The following is a 21307-nucleotide window of genomic DNA, read 5'->3' on the forward strand; positions in this document are numbered from 1 at the left end:
AAAAGAACTAAACGTCGTTACCCCAACGCTTGTTGACACAACGCAAAATTACCAATAATATATAGTATCGTAATATTGTGCATATATGTGTAACACGATTGGAACTAATTTGGTATAATTGGATGGTTTAAGTAATGCCGATTTAATCTACAAATGTGATCTCATCTGCTTTTCTTTTTACATTACACACTTGTTTTTATGAGTAATTTGTAATATTGGAACATTCAGCTATACGGCACCTAACACTTTCAAGAAATTTTCAAATATGAAAATCCAATTATCCCAAATTAGTTCCAATCGTGTTGTGTGTAAGTCCCAATTCTAGTTAAGCTAAAATGTAGAATTCATGCATATGAATAGACGATAGTATGGCCGGGTCGATCGGATATGTGAACTTGCAGCCGATTGGCCAAAGATGGATTTGGAAGATGTCTTTATTTGGCCGTAATTCTACGCTATGTCATCAGAAGAACGCAGGGATGGCAGTGGCACAGGTGTGTGTGTGAAAGCATGAAAAGCTATATTAGGGGTTGAATAAGCTTATCTAATGCATATGGGGAGTGCACACGATGAGGAAACTGTTATGAATCATTATAGTTGGTAAAATTACTTTTTAAACCAAAGAATATAATTAAAGGTATTTAAATAATGCAACATTGCAGACGGTATTTATCTGAACGAACTTTATTACAAACATGTACCTGTGTGGTCATGAACATTATTCATTATCATAAGCATGTACATTCTATACTGGAGCAGGAACGTTTAAAATTTAAATTTACTATTTCACTGATTTGATTCGTCAGAGTATTTGTTCACGATTTGTGATGAAACAAAAAACAGCAACTTTCCGTGTTATTAAAGTATATGCTGAAAGACTCGGACGGTTGAACTTCTAAAAATCCTAATTGGTTTGATGAATGGTTTACTCAATATAGAGTCTTGTTAGCTAAAACGAACTGCAAACTTTTTACAAAATGCATCAGATCGTCTAAGAACATGAAATGCGTTTGTGGTTTTCTTGGTGGTTTCCTTCATAATATCTTCAAACATTTTTGCAATTCTTAAACTTCTAGCAGTCGCTCACAACTATTAAAGCAAATATATTTTACATTGAAGTTTTCATAGTCTTACCAATATGCTACACTTCCAGCCACGGCCAAGCAACATCGCTTGCACATTCAACACAATCTGACTGCGTTGTACAGTCAGAAAAAATGTGGATAACGTTCACCTAAAATTTGTGCTAGAGTCCTCTCGTTATAAAAAGCATACGCACCAATTCCTGAATGAAATCAAGCACATATTACGACCATCATTGGCCGCCTTGTTGCTGGAACTATACGACTTTCCCCCTAGGCCTTGAAGAAAGGTCAAATCAGTAACACTACTCGATGACATGGCAGCGAAACATAGCAACGAGAAAAGTCAGTTTTGGTTTGCATTTCAGCATTACACCGAGAAATATGATCAAACATATCTACGGTGTAACCTATGCATATGATGATTGTAAACAAACATAAATTTTATTTTTGTAGATATGTACTTAGACTACTATATATTTCATACTCATAAGCTTACTAAGGCAATTTGCCATAGCTGCATCATGCATTATTCGGACCGATAAGCATCAATAAGGCAAAATATTAAGGTTACACTGAAAAGATGTGTTCGTTGTAAGTAATTTCTCAAACTATTTACTGGTAGTCGTATACTGAATCGAATGTCTTTGTCCTCCTCAGTAGCTATCGACTTTGACGAATTTGTCGGTGTTGTTTCCGCTTTCTTTTCCCGATGCGCACAGATTGGTATTCAAACCGATATCATTGTTTTTCTTCACGTTAACGTTGCTCTTTGTCATCTGCTCACCTTCTCTGTATCTCTTGTAGCGTGATCTACACCAGCGCAGGCCTATAACGGAGAAAGCGCCGAGAAAAAACATGGCCGACGCTACGGTGAGCGCCAATGATACCGACATGCAGTCTGGAGAATCGGTAACAATTCCGACCTGATGGTTGGCACCGCTCTCTGAAATCATACTGGTATCAACTTCTGTTGCGTGTTCCGTCTCTTCTCCGTCTAACTTGATTGTTGACACAGCGGCTGAAGTTCCAACCATATTTGTTGCTTGGCAACCAATATGGAAATTAGTGTAATCCTTCAAATTAACACGAAGTTTCAGTATTTGTCGATCAGACTTCTCAAGAATGTCGTATTGCCCATGAAGTAAGGCCTCAGACACCGGTTTGTGGTTAACGTGCCAGGTGTAATCTAACACAGTTGGGTTCGCCTTGGCGGAACACGTAAACGTGAGATTATCAGCGACTTGCCCTTTATCTGAAATACGCGACAGTGAGACAATCGGTGAAAATTTCACATCAATTGGTCCAATGGTGCAAAGTTTATCCTTATCCAGGTTAAAGTGCTCCTCAACACAGGAAATGTAAGCTCCGTCATCATTTGCTGATAGCGACCACGTATCCAGCACATCTACTCTATCAGGACGAATCAAAGACCCCTTTTTATCTTCGCCATCTTTTCTCCAAAATAACTGAACTCCGTCCCCGGAATTACGAGACAGACAAGCTATAACTATATCATTTCCCTCTACAAATGAGTCACGTGGATTTAAAACATGACAGGATGGATAAATACGAGGGGCAGAGACGACAGAAACAGTTACAGTGTCCGACTTCGTTGCATAATATGGTTCGTTCCGCCGGTAAATTACGCAGGTGAAGTTTCCTGAATCTTCTTGCTTGACTTCCTGAATTTCTAAATCGAAGACCCCAGAGCCGACCTCACCGCGTACGTGATAACGGGATTTAATGTTCGGTATACCAAGCATAGTCGGATTCAAAATCCTACGATCGTGCGAAATTGTGTAAACACCTTTCATCCAATGAACAACGAACATGTCACTGTTTAAATTGTCAATTTCGCACGACAGAACCACCGAATCGCCCTTGATCGCTACTTTGTGTCCCGGATGTTGTCGAAACTGTGGCGGTGTGACTTGCACGGCAGCGAGCCTCGACCACATGATGAAATGAGAACCACTGTACAACAAACACCTGTAATGTCCCGCGTCTCTCGGCACAACGTTGTGGATAGTTAAGTTGTGCTGCCCTTGTTGGTTGTAACGTTCCTGATATACGTATCGCTCTCTGCCATGGATATACTTGTAGCTATCCTCTGTATTGTTCATCTGCCAAATCACTCTGTATTCAGACTTGTCTCCTATCATGCCGTCAATTTTACAGTGGAGCACGGCATTTGTACCCTCAGTAAAATCTGCATCCTCGGGTTGTTCAACGAAGATAGGTTCGCATTGAACAGCGCTGTAGAATACCAAATTCAATGCCACAGTCAGCGGAAGAACCAGACCTTCAAACATTTCGCAGTCAATGACAGAACAACGCCCACACTAAACGTATGTACAGAGACAGGTGTTTAGTCTGTGAAAGCTTTCAGTTGACTGTGTCCTTCGTTAAGGTTTACCGGGGTTTATGAAATATGCTATTGAGGAGTAAGATTTCAATTTCCTTCATCCTTGGTTTTTTATTCTTTTATGACGTCACCCAGGAAGCCACGTGACTCTGTTCACAATGGTGAATGCAAAGTTGTACTTTGGCGAGAGGATAACCGCTGAACTGCTGACAGGACGACCATGACAATTCTAACATGAATTCTCTTGTCGAAAAAATAAGGCTCAGAGAAGTAACACTACTTTTATTATAACATGACGTGAGCATATTTTGCCTGTGAATTAAAAGTCGGACATATTTGGATAATTTGACAATCAGTCCATACTGATATTTGATGCACAATACGATACGCTGTGAATTCATTTGAAACTCGTACTGTAACAGCTACCTCAGATACACTATGGACCATTTATTTAAAACCAAATGTTTCTAAAAAACAGTGAACCAAACTTGCAAAGCAGAACTTTGTACAGAACTTCCCCCCAAGTGGCTGGCGAAGTATTTGCAAGGCCTAGGCAGTTATCCCCTCCCCGGACCCGCTGTCGAATCTGTTGGGTGTCCCCCCTACAAGTAACCAAATGATGTCAATTACATCAAACTATAACAAGGGACTAAATAGCGGGAAAATGAACAGAATTCAAAGTGAACACATTTATTTTCTTCTCCAGAACATGCGTGTACCTCATGACTCATTCAAGTACTGGATACTTTGCTACAATAATTTTACTTAAAGTATTGAGCATTTGTGACTGCAACACAAACTTTAGATATCAGTGTGTAAAGAATCAGTATAATAAATTCAAGGTTGATTTTGCGCAATAAACGCAAACATTGAAAGTCACGTGAGTGGTTAAAGAGATTGTCATCGTATAGATCAGGTAAATGTATTCAAACATAGATATCTTCTGTGTTTTATATAATTCTACACTCATTGAGAACTTTTCTTTCTCTTAACATCATACATTTTCTGCAAAACACAGACTGATAGAAGATTTTGGAGGGGGTTTCAATGACACATAATGTTTTGCTTGGCCTGAAGGAGATAACTTTCAGAATTGAAAGAATCAGCTTCTTTGAAACCATAGAATTTACTTCCCTCTGGCTTGTCTATTCCAAACAGATTACACGCCTTCGACTCGGACACGCACGATCTGCACTAGTTTTAGGCACCCCTTTCGATTCTCCCGGTCCCGATGTGTTTTGAATGTAGCGTTATGTGTGCGGCCCCAGTATAAGACTACAATTTCATCGGTTGAACATCACCTCGATTAGCACTGCTATTTGCTACAAGTTCAAATCCCGTTGGGTGTAATTATGAGAGAACAGAAAATTTAAAGACAGCGAGGTCATGTGAGCATGAAACGCAGGAAAATGTCAATTTCTTTTAAAACTCAGATATGATATATACGCTTCCCTCCAAATATATTACAGTCATAAGTCGTGCGTGGAAACACTGTCGTTTCTCCCTTTGGTAAGATGAGTCAAACAAGATAAACTTTCACGCCAATTTCACCACTAATTTCTCATGTATTATACTATTTTTCGATTTCAAGACTGATGAACAAAAAAGTGAGTAAGTATGACTGATTCTAATGGGAATCGCTCATTACTATTTGCATAATCTTACAGTCAAAGTTTTCGGAATTCTGACAATCGAGATCGCCATTGTTGTCAAACTTCCTTTGCTATGTACAGGAGCGATCACATGCACATGCACTTCTAAAAGACGGAAGTCATTGATCTTGACTGGACGGAAACCAATCTATTCTGGACGGAAAGAGATTGTATATTTCTCATATCTGTTCTTTGGATTCCCGGGGGGGGGGGGTAAATGAACAATAGTAGATGACCCTCCTTGAACTTTGATAAGCGAATGTTCGTTTTAATAATTTTAATGTTTATATGTATCCGTGTCCGTTTTGATGTTTATGAAAAAACTCGAAAAAGACTAGCTTATACATTGTACTGGCTTATAGCTTGTACCTTTAATTATTTTGCAATAAATGTCTACAATTTCTATCATACCCGTAAACTTTCAAAGTACAAGAAGATAATGAAATTACATTTTACATTTGAAGTAGTTACAGTAGCCTGGAGAGTGGGGTTTATGATTAGAGTATTTTGAAAGTTTGGCAAATGAAAACCAGGGCGAAACAAAGGCCTTTCCAGATGAAACGGTAATGGCGCAGCAGTGGCGAGCTACAGAAACGATAACTGGCCTTAAAACAGGCGCAAAACTGACAAATTCCACAAGATGTGAACGGAAAAGGCATCCAAACAATCTTTTTGTGTATTTAAAGCTGGAAAAGTGTCTTAAGGAGCAATAAAATGTCAATAAATATGAATGTAAATACACTACAATATCGGATAATAATGATTTTTTGCCTTTGGGTGTGTCAATTACATGCATTTACACTCAGACGCATTAGGCCAAACAGTAAATTGTGCCGAGATTTCGATAAAGTGAACCCAATTTAGATACAGAACAAATAAAGAAAATAAGAAAACAATTTCTTGTATCTGCCATCTATCCGTGTTTATCTGGAATTGTTTTTGTCTCTGCTGACTATGGCGTCACATGATTGCGATGACTCACACGACTAGGAATAGGTATTCACATGATTTGTGCGGACGAAAACAAATCCTACAATGAACGGAAAGTGTTTTGACGGTTCATACAACCGTTAAGTTGATCCCTGGCTGTCAACCAACATTGGAAGGGGAATGACCTTCCTTGGCACTTGTTTTGGTGAACTTAGATCGATCAAATTAAAGTGTTTAATAAACGTTGGTCTTTAATGCACACATGTATGTAAAATATAGGGAGTGCTCTAGTTGTAATTGTTTTATTTTCGGGAGTACAAATAAGTTTCGGTCGTGTCTATGTGACGTCCCGTTGTATGTTTCTTGTATGTACTTTCTTCATTTTCAATTTTTGCCTTTTATTAGATTTACATTTTGTATTTCATATTTTAACTTTTCTGTAAGTGGCTGCCAACTGGCGCTGTTGACGAGAATAAAATAAATAAAACGAAAATAAAAATTATATGAACTAAAATTAGGTTATAGGTTTGACTTAAAACGGTCTAAAATGGGGTCATGAATTAACCCCAGCTGATTTTTGATGTGTGTCTGTCATATTTGCTCCATTTATAGTATAGTTGACTCCATTCTTAACGCGAACTGTCGATTTGTATATGTGTCAAATGTAAATACTGGTCAAAATTTTACCGCGTTAATGAATCTGAAAGTCAACATTTACTTGACATATAGTCGTGAAGTAAGAACGGCCTTCTAGCGTTACACGAACTAGATTAGCAGCATATCAAAGTTTGATATCAGGTCATGGTCAACAGTTCTCTTCTTAGTTAACGGAAACACAAACTCGAATTTCTTTGTCGCCCCACTGAAGTAGAGGGTAACTATGTAAAATTAACAATTCTGAAATGCCAGTGTCTATTGTAAATGACATTATTTGCCCGAAAAAGCAATTCACATGAGGTTATCTAGTCATCACAGAGCCCGCCCCTGAAATTGGCTCTGAGAAAACTTTTGTTTTTACTCAGAAACTACAGCAGTGTCTGGATATCGTCTGTATCACTGCCTCTTCTTAATTTCCTCGTCCGTTTACGGAATACTATTTTCGGTTTTTGTGTCCATCATAAAGAAAATAATATTTGAGTTGTTAGAATTATGAGTAGAACACGTGGTTGGCCCGTATAAATGTCATAATCTTTAAACTCAACCATTTAATCCAAAAGATGATGTCACTCGGTCCTTTGATCATCCTCTGGTCGTATATTCTCACGAAGTTCTATATTCTCTTCTGTCTTAACTGCACTTCCATTTGTCAGAGCATGGCCGCCACGTTCCAAGACAGGGGTCGAATAATTTGAACTGTCGGCTTCCCCAGCTGTACTGCGAGCCAAGTACATCGCTCGCGACGAAACGCTGTTCAAGCGTGGATGACTTGTCGATTCTGATGCACCGGAATAAATACTTTCAATTGACATCCCATCATGCAGCTCTTCCTCGGCCTTCATTTTTGTCCTCCAAAAGAAATAGCCGATGATGATGGCCGTGACCAATATGACACCAATACTTAAAACAACTCCGACGCCGACAATTATCATCAGCCTGACTTTTGACAGGTCAACTACCGCGTATAAATCGTCTGAAAATAATAAAGAAAGGAAAAGGAGACATTGTGTGACGGTGTGTGATGTATAAACGGCGAAAATGTCATATATGTTTTGATATCGTGCAGTATGAACTCTTGCAAGTACTTGTAGTCTAATTTACATGCATCAAATTGATTGATATTACTTCACAATACCAAGACATAAGAAGAAGAAAACAAAACAACAAGAAGTAGCCCCTGATAAAAATAGTTATGCCTTCATTGACCCCGTAACTGCTCTAACCTGGGACGTGAAGCATGTTTTCAAAAAAAGAAGGGGCAAGTAACATAGGTACAGACAGAACAGAATGCAAAAGAAAATAAGTCCTGGTTTCTCGTTGTAGTTAACAGAAAAAATGCCTATCGCCCGACACTTAGATGTCTATATTTAAGTTAGTGCTAGGATCCCGAGCGGTTGTCATAGGGGATGGTAAATATTGTCGATTTGTGACGCCATTCGATCCCTTTAGACGAATAAAACACGTTCAAGGAATGTTTACTTAACACGGTCAAGCAGAAGTTAAATTTAATATATTGTTTGGGTCTTATTCGCGGAATGTTTATACAAAGTGCCCGGATGTCTGACACACATACACAAATATGGAGTTTAGAGGTTTTCATAACACACATAAGTATCCTTGCTACAATGCCAATAATTTATCTGACATAAACGTACAAATCTATCGTCTGCGAAACCTTCATCGTCGTTTCTAGAATCGATCATTGGAATAAAAGACAGAATATTTGCAGAACGCATCTTTGATGAAAGGGAGAAAGGCTTTCCAGAAACAAGGCACAGAGACCATTGGCAACACTACTTTGTTCTATTCTCGAAATGCAAAACATCAAACCGATGGAGAATGATCATTAAATACAATAACAAGCCTTACTGAAAAATTACGCAGCAAAGAGAATGACTATGAGTATTTATGATAGATTTCAGGGAGACTGAACATCAACAGCCATACCAGAGTGGGAGCCAGTGTTAACAAACATGGGCACACCAGTTCGGCGTATTTCAGAGTGGGAGTCAGTGTCAACAAACATGGGCGCATCAGTTCGGCGTGTTTCTCACCCCGGATGGAATCATACTAGACTTTGTTTACTGATATAGTTACCTCTGCACGGGCCTTCCAAATCATCTTCATCGGCGGCATCGATACAGTTGTCAACGCCATCACATGTCAGACTATGGTGTATACACATGCCACTGTTGTTAAAACAAGGAAAACAATATCCTTCTGCAAGAGTGTGAAACCAACATTAATGAGAAACTTCAACTAATGACGAACAGAACTGCTTAGGTTATCTGTGTTGGATAAAATTCTTTGGAACGATACCTATTTATATCAAAATATACAAACTGCCTGCACGTATTGGTGCACTTACGACAATTTCTCCTTTCTGGGTATTTTGTCGCTGCTGACTATTACAAAGCGGTGTGACAATTTCAATTTGAATTTTATTACACCAAATAAATGCATTCATAAATTCACGAATTGAATAAAATTCAAAAATGTACAATAAGTAACAAGAGTTAACAAAACACAGTTGTGATGATCAAAATATTACTGAGTCCAACAAGAAGAAAATAAATATGACAATACATCATGGCATCAATGTATGTTACATCATGTGATCTAGAGTGACGTGACCACTGTTTGTAGACTTTGGTGTGACAGCTTACTTTTGATGACACAAACAACATTTTGAATTGAAAAAAGTGTTACTGTCACTCACCTGCAACACTATGAAACGAAGTAAAAATGATTCTGAACACGGCAAGTGGTGCTGTGCTTCTCCTCAATCGTAGTGTGATCCCATTGGTTGTTGTGTTGATTGGTCCGGGAACAGTTTGATTTCCAAGGAGAGGATCCGAACACAGTCCACCAGGTTTTGTCAAAGGGTCATCGGTGTTGTTAAAACCGTCGTAAATTTCTAGTCTATGGTTTCCACAAGTCCTCGGGTCGTTGGAAATGACACTGAAGTGTTCAAATCTTAGATTTATCTTCCATTCGTCTCCTGTTCTGAATGATATGGTACAGTCGTACTTAAAGAAGCTGGCCATACTTCCATCGTCTTCGGCGACTATGATTCCGCCGGTTTGTATTTTGTATGTACCACAGTGACTGGATTCGTCTTTACCGTACATTCTCACTGCAGACCAAATCAACACAAGAGCAATGGTTAGGACAATTCAGAGGCATATGACCATGTCAAGTCATCTCTATTTTCTCACTTTTCATCCTTATTTCGCTGCTGTTGTCAAGTTTACGTCAGTGTGTACGTTTGATTCATGGAAATTCCACAAAAGTAAAATCAAGTAACATGATACTATGAGGTTAGCAAAATGACTTGCCCATACCCTTCAGGTTCTGTGTCTTGATTTTTCTTTCAGTTTGTTTTTCTTCAAGTGCTACGGAGTTTATCGAATGAAAGAGCCTGCCAAAGCCAACAATTTCTAGGAACACTCTAAAGCGTTTTTGAATGAATTTACAATATGGAGGGAAAATTGAAAGCAGTTCAAAACTGTTCTCCGCCGTCCATTTGAAAAATTTCCAATCCCGCCCATCAATCCCACACCAGGTAAACTCTCTGCTGGCCATCTACCAAAACAAATGGCTCCAATTCCTCTCCCCGCTTCTTCCCCTTCCAACTATTACACCCAACAAAAGAAGGAAATCAACTCAGAGTCTACATCCAAGCTGTCTGTCGAGCGGTTTTACTATTATACCCATACTTATCCCTGCCCATTGATAGAGAAAAAATGCCCGCTCATCTTTCGACGCCTTTCGCCCTACTTTCAAACACCATTTTTCGCAAGCAGTAACCTTGTTGGTAGCCGCTATTGGCAATTAAAATAATTTCGCCTGAAGGGATAAACAAGTCTGTGTACATCAAATTCTGTACTTGTTTTATCTCTTGGGGAAAAATCACCTCTGATGTCACAAGGGTTTCACTGTTTCTGCAATTGGTTGACCCGCGTGGCGAGAACGTGACTATCTTTCGTTAACGTGTATGTCTAAATTTGCACTCAATGAAGGTTTTTAATTTGAGCCTTTTTCAATCAGAGGGATTGAGACGCTACGCTTGAACCAAAGTAAACGATTAATATTTTATAGCATGAACGAAACAGTCATATTAGTTTGAAGATTGTTACCTATTATGTCAGAAAGCATGATTTTGAACTCGGCCAACAGACATGCGAGGATACAGAATACTTCTTCTGACCAATGACTGCTTATCTTTAGAGCTTTATTTTTAATTTATGCTCCGCTCCATTTTGATACACCTATCAGCCATATAACAAAGCAACTTCCATATAATACATTTCAGGTTTTTCAAGGACGGGAAAACTTTAGAATCTGATGTGATTCCCTAAAAGTCTTCTTTGTAGATGCCAGACTTAATCTAAACCAGTGGTCAACACTCAGTTATGTTTTCAAAGTCTGTTTTGCCTCAATTTACTGCGGTCACAACTGTTGGGACCTCGCTGATTTTTATATTCGCCGCAAGTATGCAGGCCCAGCTACCAGTGTGTAACTTCGGCTCTGTGAAGTTTTACGACGGAAGAAATAATTGTTGTGGACTGTTACCCATTAATACATGGGATAAATAATGAATACTTTCCGATGCGTTTTGATTCACTCCATTATGGCAACTGAGTTATGGAATTGAATTTTCATTCTCTGTTTTACATTGTAATGGTTTTAATTGTTTCTTTATCACCATATCTGCATAACATCTGACTAGGAGTGAATGCGGTACACGCAGCCCCCCCCCCCCCCCCCCCGCCTCAAATTACCATTCCAGACCGCATCGCTTTCACAACTTCATTATGTCTTTCACAGTAAGTGATGGCAGATGTGTCCCGAGGCGTGGGCAAATGACCTGACCGCAGTGGAATTTCAGGCATCAACGGACTTCCAAGAACGTAACATACCACCTTTGATTTGTCAGCAGTTCAACCCTATCAATCTATAATCGTGTTTAGTTTATCCAAATTAAAGACATTGTTACTTGAAGAACTAAATTAGCCCTGGCTGATTTAATTCATCCAGTCCACTTTCGGCACTTGTATTTCTAGTATTTTATTTCCCAACACGCATCACTCAAAAACATGGGAACAAACTGATATTGAATTTTCATAATAACTACCATATTTAAAATATCCAACTATCCAAATCCGCGATTTTTATAAGAAATCCTCACTTAGAATATCAACTTTCTGTCTTTTGGGTTTATTTTTCCTCAGATTTTGAACAGCTGAAGAAAGGTTTTTGTGAGCGTCTGTCGCTATGATTAAAAATATAATGGTAGAACTCTGAAGGTTCAAGTACTCTAAAGGTTAACACGCTTAATCCAGCTTACTCTACATTTTCTTTTAATAACGTCGACACGATTAAGCTTCCTTCCAGCAGCGAGCCACAGAGATACTAATTTGAACCTTGTAGTGAATTGTGACCTCGAGTATCGTTGTCAATAAATCTTCGTGCCATAAACCTGCCGATGCATCACGGCTTGCATAGTGGTTTGTTGGACTATGGTGACCATAGCGACGATAGCAATGTTCTTTTTCGCTGCATTCTTTAAAACGAACTACACTGTACACTTCACAGCTTCACGGCACGAAAATCATTCCGGTCACAACATTAAACACTGAAATATTCTAGGGCATGGTTATGCAGACATAATAATGTTACTTCAGCTGTGACAGTATGAAACAGAAAAATTAATTTCACGATAACATCTTTATTGCATGCTCCGTCTACAGGTTTACGCTGTCAGTGAAAGAGACTCACGTTGTACACCAGTTTAATAAAACACCTATCCAAGGCTAATATGCATGCGAGTAAGCCAAATTTAAACTTTGACAAGGTTGCATGTTATTTTTACTAAGAATTTTAAAACTTTGCTCCATTTTCAACTAACCACGGTTTTGAAAAGTCTGTAAATCGCTTTCAGACATTCATTAACTTTGTCATGAAACTGTCATGACCTGGCACAGTCTGCCATACAACAGCCACCCTGCACAGACCCTCTTTTCAGGATCTATGTCCTCTCTATGAGACAAAATAAGGAGGGCGTGCCCTTGCACTACCAGTATTCACAGCCAATTGTGTATCAGTGTACAGTACAACCATCGCATTGAGACACTACAATCTCGCAACGGTTGAAGCCTGAACAGTCATGGTTTATCAGAAACTGCACGCTAATCAATGACGTAATGCTTGGTGCAGGGACAGCTAGTACAGTGACGTATTTCATGAATTCAAAATGCAAAGGCAAAATGTGAACAGTTCGGAAACAAAATGGCAAAGCTACTTTTCTGTAGGGACATAAGATAGGTCTGGATCTTTGAAATCTTCTTTCTCAGTGAACTTCAGAAATTTTGTGACACAGCAATTCAGTAACACGTAGACAATCAATTGACTGAATTATGTTTTTTTTATCCGCTCAGTTGCAGCTACATGTGACAATATTATGACTGGATGGAAAGTTCCCGAGTCTTTAATAGGTCTTATCGATGACGTCTTATTCTTGCGTTATAGACCGATATACCGCCATGTCGTTCCACAAAGTCTCACCTTGCTGGAAAGACACACCATGATACACCTATAATCTATTGACTCTTAAAAGTATAGTAAACATTACATTTATCAATATATTCCTTTTGTTTAACGAAACAGCCGCAACTTGTCTACCTACTTTCATTTACAGTAAATACACTGTATGGCTTAGGACACAACAGTTGGGAAATTTTACAAAAACGCTATCTAGTGTCTCCATCAAACATATTTTTCGAAATTATTCGAAATGGAAATTCAAGAAAATGGCGTGCCTGAAGGTACGTTTTCAAAATTAGTAAATCAACTCTGCAAATTTATCTACACATTCCAGACTTCACTGAGGATTCTCCAATAGTACAAATGAAAGTGCACCATGGGATATCTCAAGTATTGTGCGGTATGTGATAGACAGCCACATACGGCAGGAGGGGAGCTCAATCTTCGAGGTAACACTGTGACCACACGTGAGAAGAGCTCCTTGGGGTTAATGTTCGTAAGGGATTATTTTTTCAATGATTTTGAGTCAATGTCATCTGCGTCTTCTTGATATGTGGTATTTTAATGCGGAAATATTTCTACTAGGTATTTCCGACGAGACATTAACTTGATTTGATACAAAGACAAAGATTACCATCAATGATGTACATGACATTTGCAGGTTGTTAGACCGCAAAGTATTCATTTTAAGTACAGTGAGTCTTGATGACAGGGAGTGTTCATGGGGATCATATAGATCAGGTCAGCACGTAACCATGGAGATCACTATTGGGTAAGTATGTATCCATGGAGATCGCCAAACTTGGTCAGTGCGTATCCATTGGGATCACCGCATTTAAGTCTGCGCATATCCATGGAGAACTATGTCGGCACAAATATCCCCATCGCTATCACTAAATTGGGTCCGCAAATATCAATGGAGACTACATCATTGTCAAGTAGCTCTGTGTTTCCACGGTTCATGAAAAAGCAGAGGTCCTACAGACAGCGGTGTTTCTAAATCGTTAGCTGTTTGTATACACAGAATGACATATACGTTGATCGGAGCAGTCAGTCTGTCAATGTCAATTAAGAACAGCAAAGACAGGGTAGCAGAAATAGAATGAAGATCATTCGGTCTGGCAGGTCATAGTAGCCTGAATATGCAATCAATAACATTCTGCTAGAAAAAAATGATCAGTTGTCTGCGTTTACTGTCATCATTTTCCTTCCATAAAAACTTTTAAATTGCATTTAGTTTGTTTTATTTCTGCTACGCCATCTTGTTTGGTTTCTGAACTTCTGGGTGACGAAGTTTACTAATAATGGTTAAGATGAAGATTATATATATATTTTTTGGGTAGAGCAGTCTTTATACCATAGATTTTTTTTGGTATGGATCCGGACTTGGAGGGTTATGACAAAGTTACTTTTTTTTCAAAAAAAGCTTCGGAAATGCACACGCGGTATGTCTGAACAACAGGCTTTCCGATGGATATTTGTATGTCGTTATTTTCATGAGGATTAACATCCAGGGTTAAGGGTCAAATGAAGCAACAACAGGGGGTGTGCCACTAGCGATAACCTCTTGCCAGAGTTGACAGGCAGCAGCTGGGAAGTCTTGACAAAAAAAATGAAAATGTGAAAATGTAGAAACGCGACTGTGAAAAATCACTTTAATAAATCTAACGTTAGAAATAGTTACATTTATAACAAGCAATAGATAGATATTAGACAGTCGCTTCATTCACTATGGATCGATGCTTTCTTGACTACTTGACAGGCTGCGCATATGAGCAAGTGGTAAGAAAAAGATGATGTTGCAATGGAAAGATATCTTTATGGAGTTCATCTAATGTGTGGTGTATCAACTCATGATTTGGAAAAAAATCTTAATAATTCTTTGGAACTCACTGTGCTAACTATCCGACACGAATATTTGTATCACTGTTTGGTGAGCGAAGGTATGCGTTGTTTGGCCAATTTACCGAGGCCATCAGGCTGCGCTGTGGATATTTGCGTTGGCGAAATTAGAAAAGCGTGTCTAGAAAAGCGATCTGTGTTTATATTCTGGCGGAGAACACGGCAGCCCAGTTGTTAATTTGAAGTAAAGGTTAACAGACAACGAGTGTTGTTATGAAGTAGGACGTCATTATGACAGTGAAATCACACTGTGCGTACATGGCCCTGAATATCAAATCGTGTCTGGCTATGCTTCGTAATATAAACCGAGTAGGCGTAAGTCAGTGTCTGGCTACCGTGATACCCGGTACTTCGACCGACCGTTTTCACCCTCCAAAATGTCCATTCGACTTTCTGCAAAATTGTCTGCACAACAAGAGCAATCTGTTGGCGGGCTGCACTTACCACACAAGATGGAAGTCAAGAATTAGCCAAGAATTGCAAAATGCAGAATTTTGAAGGTATCACAGCGTTACTACTCACTGTTGGCTCATAACTAAAGGTGAATGACATATATACGTGGGTGTACAAATGATATATGGCAATTAACTGTCACTGGTCAAGCTACTCTAAATATATTTAAAGTATTGGCTACAAGTTTTAGACTTCCAGATGGTTTGAGGTTGTTAAGAGTTCATAATGGACATTAAATGCTATCACCATATCGGATTTTGTCATTTTACTGTGATTATACAATACATAACAGTCCATATCACATACATGCCTCATTCCACCGTCATTTTAAAAAGTTTTATCGACTTCATGACTTTATTTTTAGCAGTCATTTGTTGTGCCTTGCGGCAATTTTAGTGCGGACTTTTCAATCAGTGAACAAAATTGAGTAAGATTAATATACTCCAGTGAGATGAAGAGGCAAACGTAACGAGAATCACCTCTTGATCTGTGAGTAAAGTCACTTCTAGTGAAAGTTGAGCCTGCACTTTGAAATGTGTCACCGAAGAACACACTTATGCACCGCAGCCGGCCGATTAGCAAGTCCTTGTCACGTGACGTCAACGACATATGCGACGTCGCTGAGGCTTGCTTGTCAGTTTGTCCCTGTCACTTCTTGTAGGAGCTTTGTCATCTACGCTGACACGGCGTCTCAGTGGTCTACTGGAATCTGGCATAGTGACGTCACACGTATGACAATTTCGGATATGTAAATTTGGGGCTATTTAGGTATTCTGCATTATGATTTTGCGAGGAATTGACAATGTCCCTCCTTTAATAATATATCTGTGATATATTATTCGGTGTTTTAATAGCTGGAGTATAGTGCAAATATCTCCAATACGAACATTTTAAGTAATAAATTGCAGTCTGCACTGCAAAAGTGTGACTTTAAATTGCAACATCTATGATGAAAGATAATTAAATATTGCCCTCGTTTTTCTTTTCAGTAATAAAGAGACCTGTTCAGTAGGTATGGATTTAACGTTTACCTAAGAGATCCAACATTTTCTGAACATGCAAATGTAATTTTAAGATCGATAGGGTTTTACGCCTTGTTAATGCAGTTTTCGATTACAGTCGTCTTTAAACTTTACAGCAAAACAAATTTAAGTATTTCATTCTGAATGCAAATCAATGTCTCGGATGAAATTGCTGATCAAGTTAGTAGATATATATAATCAGCATCTTCATCAGCATCTTCCTTCAAAATTTTAACTAATTTTGCGAGTTAAAGGCTGGTATGGTCTCGACCTGTAAAGGCGGCTATTTAGTGACTTAGGACAGAATCAAACGAAAATCATTCTCTTCTGAAAGTAATCTCAACGATGGAATGTCAACCGTCCAGCTTTCGGTGTTTAACTGGCAAGATCTCAGCTTGTCACTCCTCATATTTCGCAGATTACAAAAGGTTGTTTCGGAAGTTAATCAAAGCAACAAACGGAAAAACCTAGGTTTAAACCCATTTTTTCAAATTCTGCTATTTTGCAGTATTGTTTAACGTAAAAATTAGAAAGATATACCGGCGAAAAAAGACCTAAGAGAAAAACTGAAAAACAAACAAATAAACAAACATTAACACATTTCAAGTAGTACAAATTGCAGTCTGGTTTACAAAGAGCGCAAACTACTTTTTGGCATGGAGTTAGTTTCTACCTCCATGGTTCTGTGGTATTGCAAAGTATTTCCACAGAAGTCAGGGACTGTTTGTTTTAAAAAGTTTATTGCACCCATCATTTTGTCAAAAATGCAACTGCCTTATTGTCTTCAATTAAAGCTTCGTTCGCCATTAAATTTTGATGTGTTTCCTATGATTTCTGTTCTGTTGGTAAATAAAAAAGATTCTTGTTCTAATTCTAAAATCATTTGGGAGTGTTCAACTTGTCAGTATGCGTATATTCTGTCCAACATTATCGTTGACAGATGTATTTTAGTTGTGTCGACAATTCTTTCGACGATACTAACATTGAGTATTGTACTTTGAGGGCGTGGAATCTGCAAACGATAATGAAAGCAGCATACGTGTTTACAGCTATGCCAATTTAATATTTGCATATAGTCAACAAGTCCGATGCGTAACAAAATAAATCCAAAGTCTATGATATTATCGCGATGGAATCATCTGTCGATGAATGTATACAGCTCTCGCATGCCAGTCTCATGAATCATTTTCTTGACCAGATATCTCTAAATCCATGTGATTAAGATTTTTTACTCAAATATCATGTGTTACATCGATAAGGGAGTGGTAAAGGTTCCTTTTTTTATTTGTACAAGTGTATTCAGTCACTGCAAAGTGTTGGTTACCGTCAAGGTGATATGATTGAGCTTTGAATCGCAGTAGCTATGTGTTGATCGATATTACTGAAAATTGTACTGAAATGCGTTTCTCTTTGGTAGTCGTATCGCTTTGGGCAAATACGGAAATGTAGTTATAAGACGTAAATGTGAGGATTATAAAATTTATTCATTTCTTTATTTGCTTATTTATTTATTTATTTACACTTTTATAGTTCTCTGATTTCAGACGGTAATGAATTCTACACTTTAGTGGCACGGAAATGAAAACTACGTTATCCTGAGAGCAGTAGAGAGTGTATAGTAATCATGAACAGTGAGTGAATAAATGAAATAAATACTGGTCCAGAACCATTCATACATTTGAAACTTAACATTGCCATGGAATAAAAAAAATCTCTCTCTATAATTGACACTACATTAAAGGTAGAAAATCAAGCATCTGAAAGAAATTCCATATCCTAGCTGTTGGTGTTTTATCAATAGATACTGTTTGATTCGCTGATTCGCTCGAATATGTATATTGTACTACATCGTACTACATTATATTGCTATCGAATGCCTTTCATTAAAATATAACGAATTCATATGATGATGGCTCAGCAAATGTACCGACCAGCAATGTACAGGGTTCGTAGCATTCCTTTCTTGTCTTTGCTGAAACTAAAAAAAGAAGACTTTGGGTTTCAATGCACACTGTATACAAGATTAACTAACCATCGCGTCGTATAGTTTTCTGTCATTTGGAAGATAAACAATGAGTTTTGCCAAGGACATTGTCAAAAATTTATTTTCTTCAGTCGTACTGAAATATTTCCATACTAATCGAACACGTAGAAGGATAGCAACTTTATCGTGTTATATTACACAGCATGTGTTATTGGAATTTGGTGTTGTAGGAACAAGATGTCACCAAATGACTCGAACAATAAAAGTATCCACTGTTGGCAGCACATCAACATGATAGAGTTTGACGCTATTTTAGTTCAAATTTGTTCATCAATACTGGTACAATTTTACGTTCAATCAGGTTTAAAGCGTGTGTATCTCTCGATGGCCCCGGCCCCTTTGCGTACCATGCGTGAAGGTAATAAACGAAAATGCATGCTGTCATTTAGCCGGTATGTGACGTCAACAAGATCTCCTTCAAGGATGAAAAAACACACTATAAGTTCACACTCAAAGCTTATCAGGCTATAATTTTAATCTCTACGGGAATACAACCAACAATACATGTGAACGAGTTCAACAGCTGAGAGTCGAGGCATGTATGTCAGAGACTTTGGGACCAGGCACTCAGGATTATTGGCTAGGCGGGCCTCGACAAGTTGACTATCCCAGTTTGCTGCTACTAAACTGTTCCCGTGACGTTTGTGTGTCGACTGCTTGTTGACCGAAATCTCCTTGTTTATATCTGTATCGGTTTTCACCATGGATGTAAATTAAACTATACAGGGCCAAGCTCGATGAAAGAAACTAGGGTCTGGAATACAGTTGTTTGAAACAAATGTCGAATCATACGTACACAATGGCCAAGTCTCATCATTGACGTTGAAATAATGATAAATTATCAGGTGAAAATGGACTCCTCATTTACATATTGATAAAATATTTATAAAACGATGTAAATTTCAGACAATGTGTATAAGGCCTTTTCAGTTGACACAGTTTCGTCCATCACACAAGTTCATGTTTTCACTGACTTAAGTGTCATTAGGACGGCCCATTTTAAAGTATACAATCATTATGTTACTTTTTTAACCAAAGGGCTTCGATGTTTCAACACATCAATATATCGTTACACTCCCACTGTTTTACAAAAGTCACGGTTTCGAGAATTTTTAGTGGAAAAATGACGTCAAGACCTCACGCGACCAACACATCTGGTATCTCTGAATTCCAACGAATATATATACAAACTTCTCCGTCTGTATGTCATCTGCCTATTCGAAGGCCGATCTCCGGGGAACCTTGTAAAATATCAGCGAACCGGTCCAAGCGTCATAATAACAGCAAAGTCTACAAGTTTTTTTCCGTGACCTTGCTAACACTAGTACTACTGTGTACTACTAGTACTACTAGTATTGTACATTCTGTTCACCTGCCAAAGTGTAGTGCAATGGATAATGACAAGGATGGCGATCTGTATTAACCAAGTATGTGCTGATAGCCTAGACGTTTAATGACCCTTGTTAAAGTGAGGCAGAGACGACTGCATGATCTTCAGGTCTTTGCTGTATAAGTACATTGACGTGTGTGAGACAGGCTCAGACGACAATATTGGACGGTAATTATCTCAAACCAGTGGCTGAAAATGTGATTTGATACGTAGACATCTCGACTTGCTTTGTCAGCTGTTGGTCGGCAGCTGTATCAAAGAAAATCCTGCTGAACCATGCACATATCTTTCAAACGTTTGGTGTATAACGTCAATCTGATTGAGTTTTCACGTGGGCATGCCACTTCAATTAAATACACGCGTGCTGAAACTTAAAGCGGTACGGACACGGCGGTATGATGTCGTGTCGAGACTGTATTCGGAGCATAAACTTGCTAAAAAGGGTCGTTTAGTTTCGTGAGTTCTACAAATAAAATTCTTGTTTCAAAGAAAGTATACGACAGCTGGCATGTACGAAATAGTCGTCTTTCAACGATAAGAACAAATAATCAGTCTACGCAGATGTCAAGTCATTCCTACACAATTACAGCAAAGCCCGGCAGCAAAGTTGCCCCTGGACTTTATCGCTCTAATATACTTGCCTTCTCGATTACTTGCTGCACACGGGTGACAGGCAAAGGTGAACACCACCAAAACACACACTTTTTTGAACCTGACTGCCGCCATTCTGCACGTCAAAGCCTGTTCTCCTTGTCTGTCTCAAGCAAGCTTCAACGTGTCACCGTTCCCAACGTTGATAAGTCATCTTCCAGCAGATTATCGCATTTGTTTGTATCAGTGTGTGTACACACCGAGCTGCATCAGACACTGATGTCCTCTTCCATGATTATTTGCCGTCTATGACTCGTACGAAACAAACTACAGACCGAATAAACACACATAAAAATAATCTTGATGCGGACACTTATCACGGGACCAAGAGTAACACTGCTTATACCATGTAGCCCGGAGTCAAAGCTGAATTTTCCAGATCCGAGTGAATTATCTGGTTAGAGGGTCCGAAATGAACAAAGGCCCTCTAAGTGAGCTATGAAACAGTGTAGCTATATCGCAGTATACTGTAATATGTATAGCACTTTAACATATTTCTTGATTAACAAATTAAAACAATAAATAAACACGACATACGTCCTGTAAATGCATCCGAAATTCCTTGTTTTAATTACGAAGACTGTTTGCTTGTTTGCATAGTTTTACTCAG

General features: G+C 38.6%; 2 protein-coding genes across 2 annotated transcripts; both read right to left on the reverse strand.

Moving 5' to 3' along the window:
* Positions 1-668: 668 nt before the first annotated feature.
* On the reverse strand, positions 669-3489 carry LOC139128436 (kin of IRRE-like protein 1). Its single transcript, XM_070694205.1, has one exon. It carries the CDS (start codon positions 3395-3397, stop codon positions 1739-1741), a length of 1659 nt encoding a protein of 552 aa, XP_070550306.1. The 5' UTR covers positions 3398-3489; the 3' UTR covers positions 669-1738.
* A 2908-nt stretch (positions 3490-6397) lies between these two features.
* Positions 6398-21065, reverse strand: LOC139128429 (uncharacterized). Its single transcript, XM_070694197.1, has 4 exons — positions 20688-21065; positions 9409-9825; positions 8787-8909; positions 6398-7662 (listed from the first exon to the last, which is right to left on the reverse strand). Exons 1-4 carry the CDS (start codon positions 20770-20772, stop codon positions 7256-7258), a joined length of 1032 nt encoding a protein of 343 aa, XP_070550298.1. The 5' UTR covers positions 20773-21065; the 3' UTR covers positions 6398-7255.
* Between the last annotated feature and the right edge of the window lie 242 nt (positions 21066-21307).

Source organism: Ptychodera flava, unplaced genomic scaffold (genome assembly GCF_041260155.1).
Source record: "Ptychodera flava strain L36383 unplaced genomic scaffold, AS_Pfla_20210202 Scaffold_53__1_contigs__length_892398_pilon, whole genome shotgun sequence".
Lineage (NCBI taxonomy): Eukaryota > Metazoa > Hemichordata > Enteropneusta > Ptychoderidae > Ptychodera > Ptychodera flava.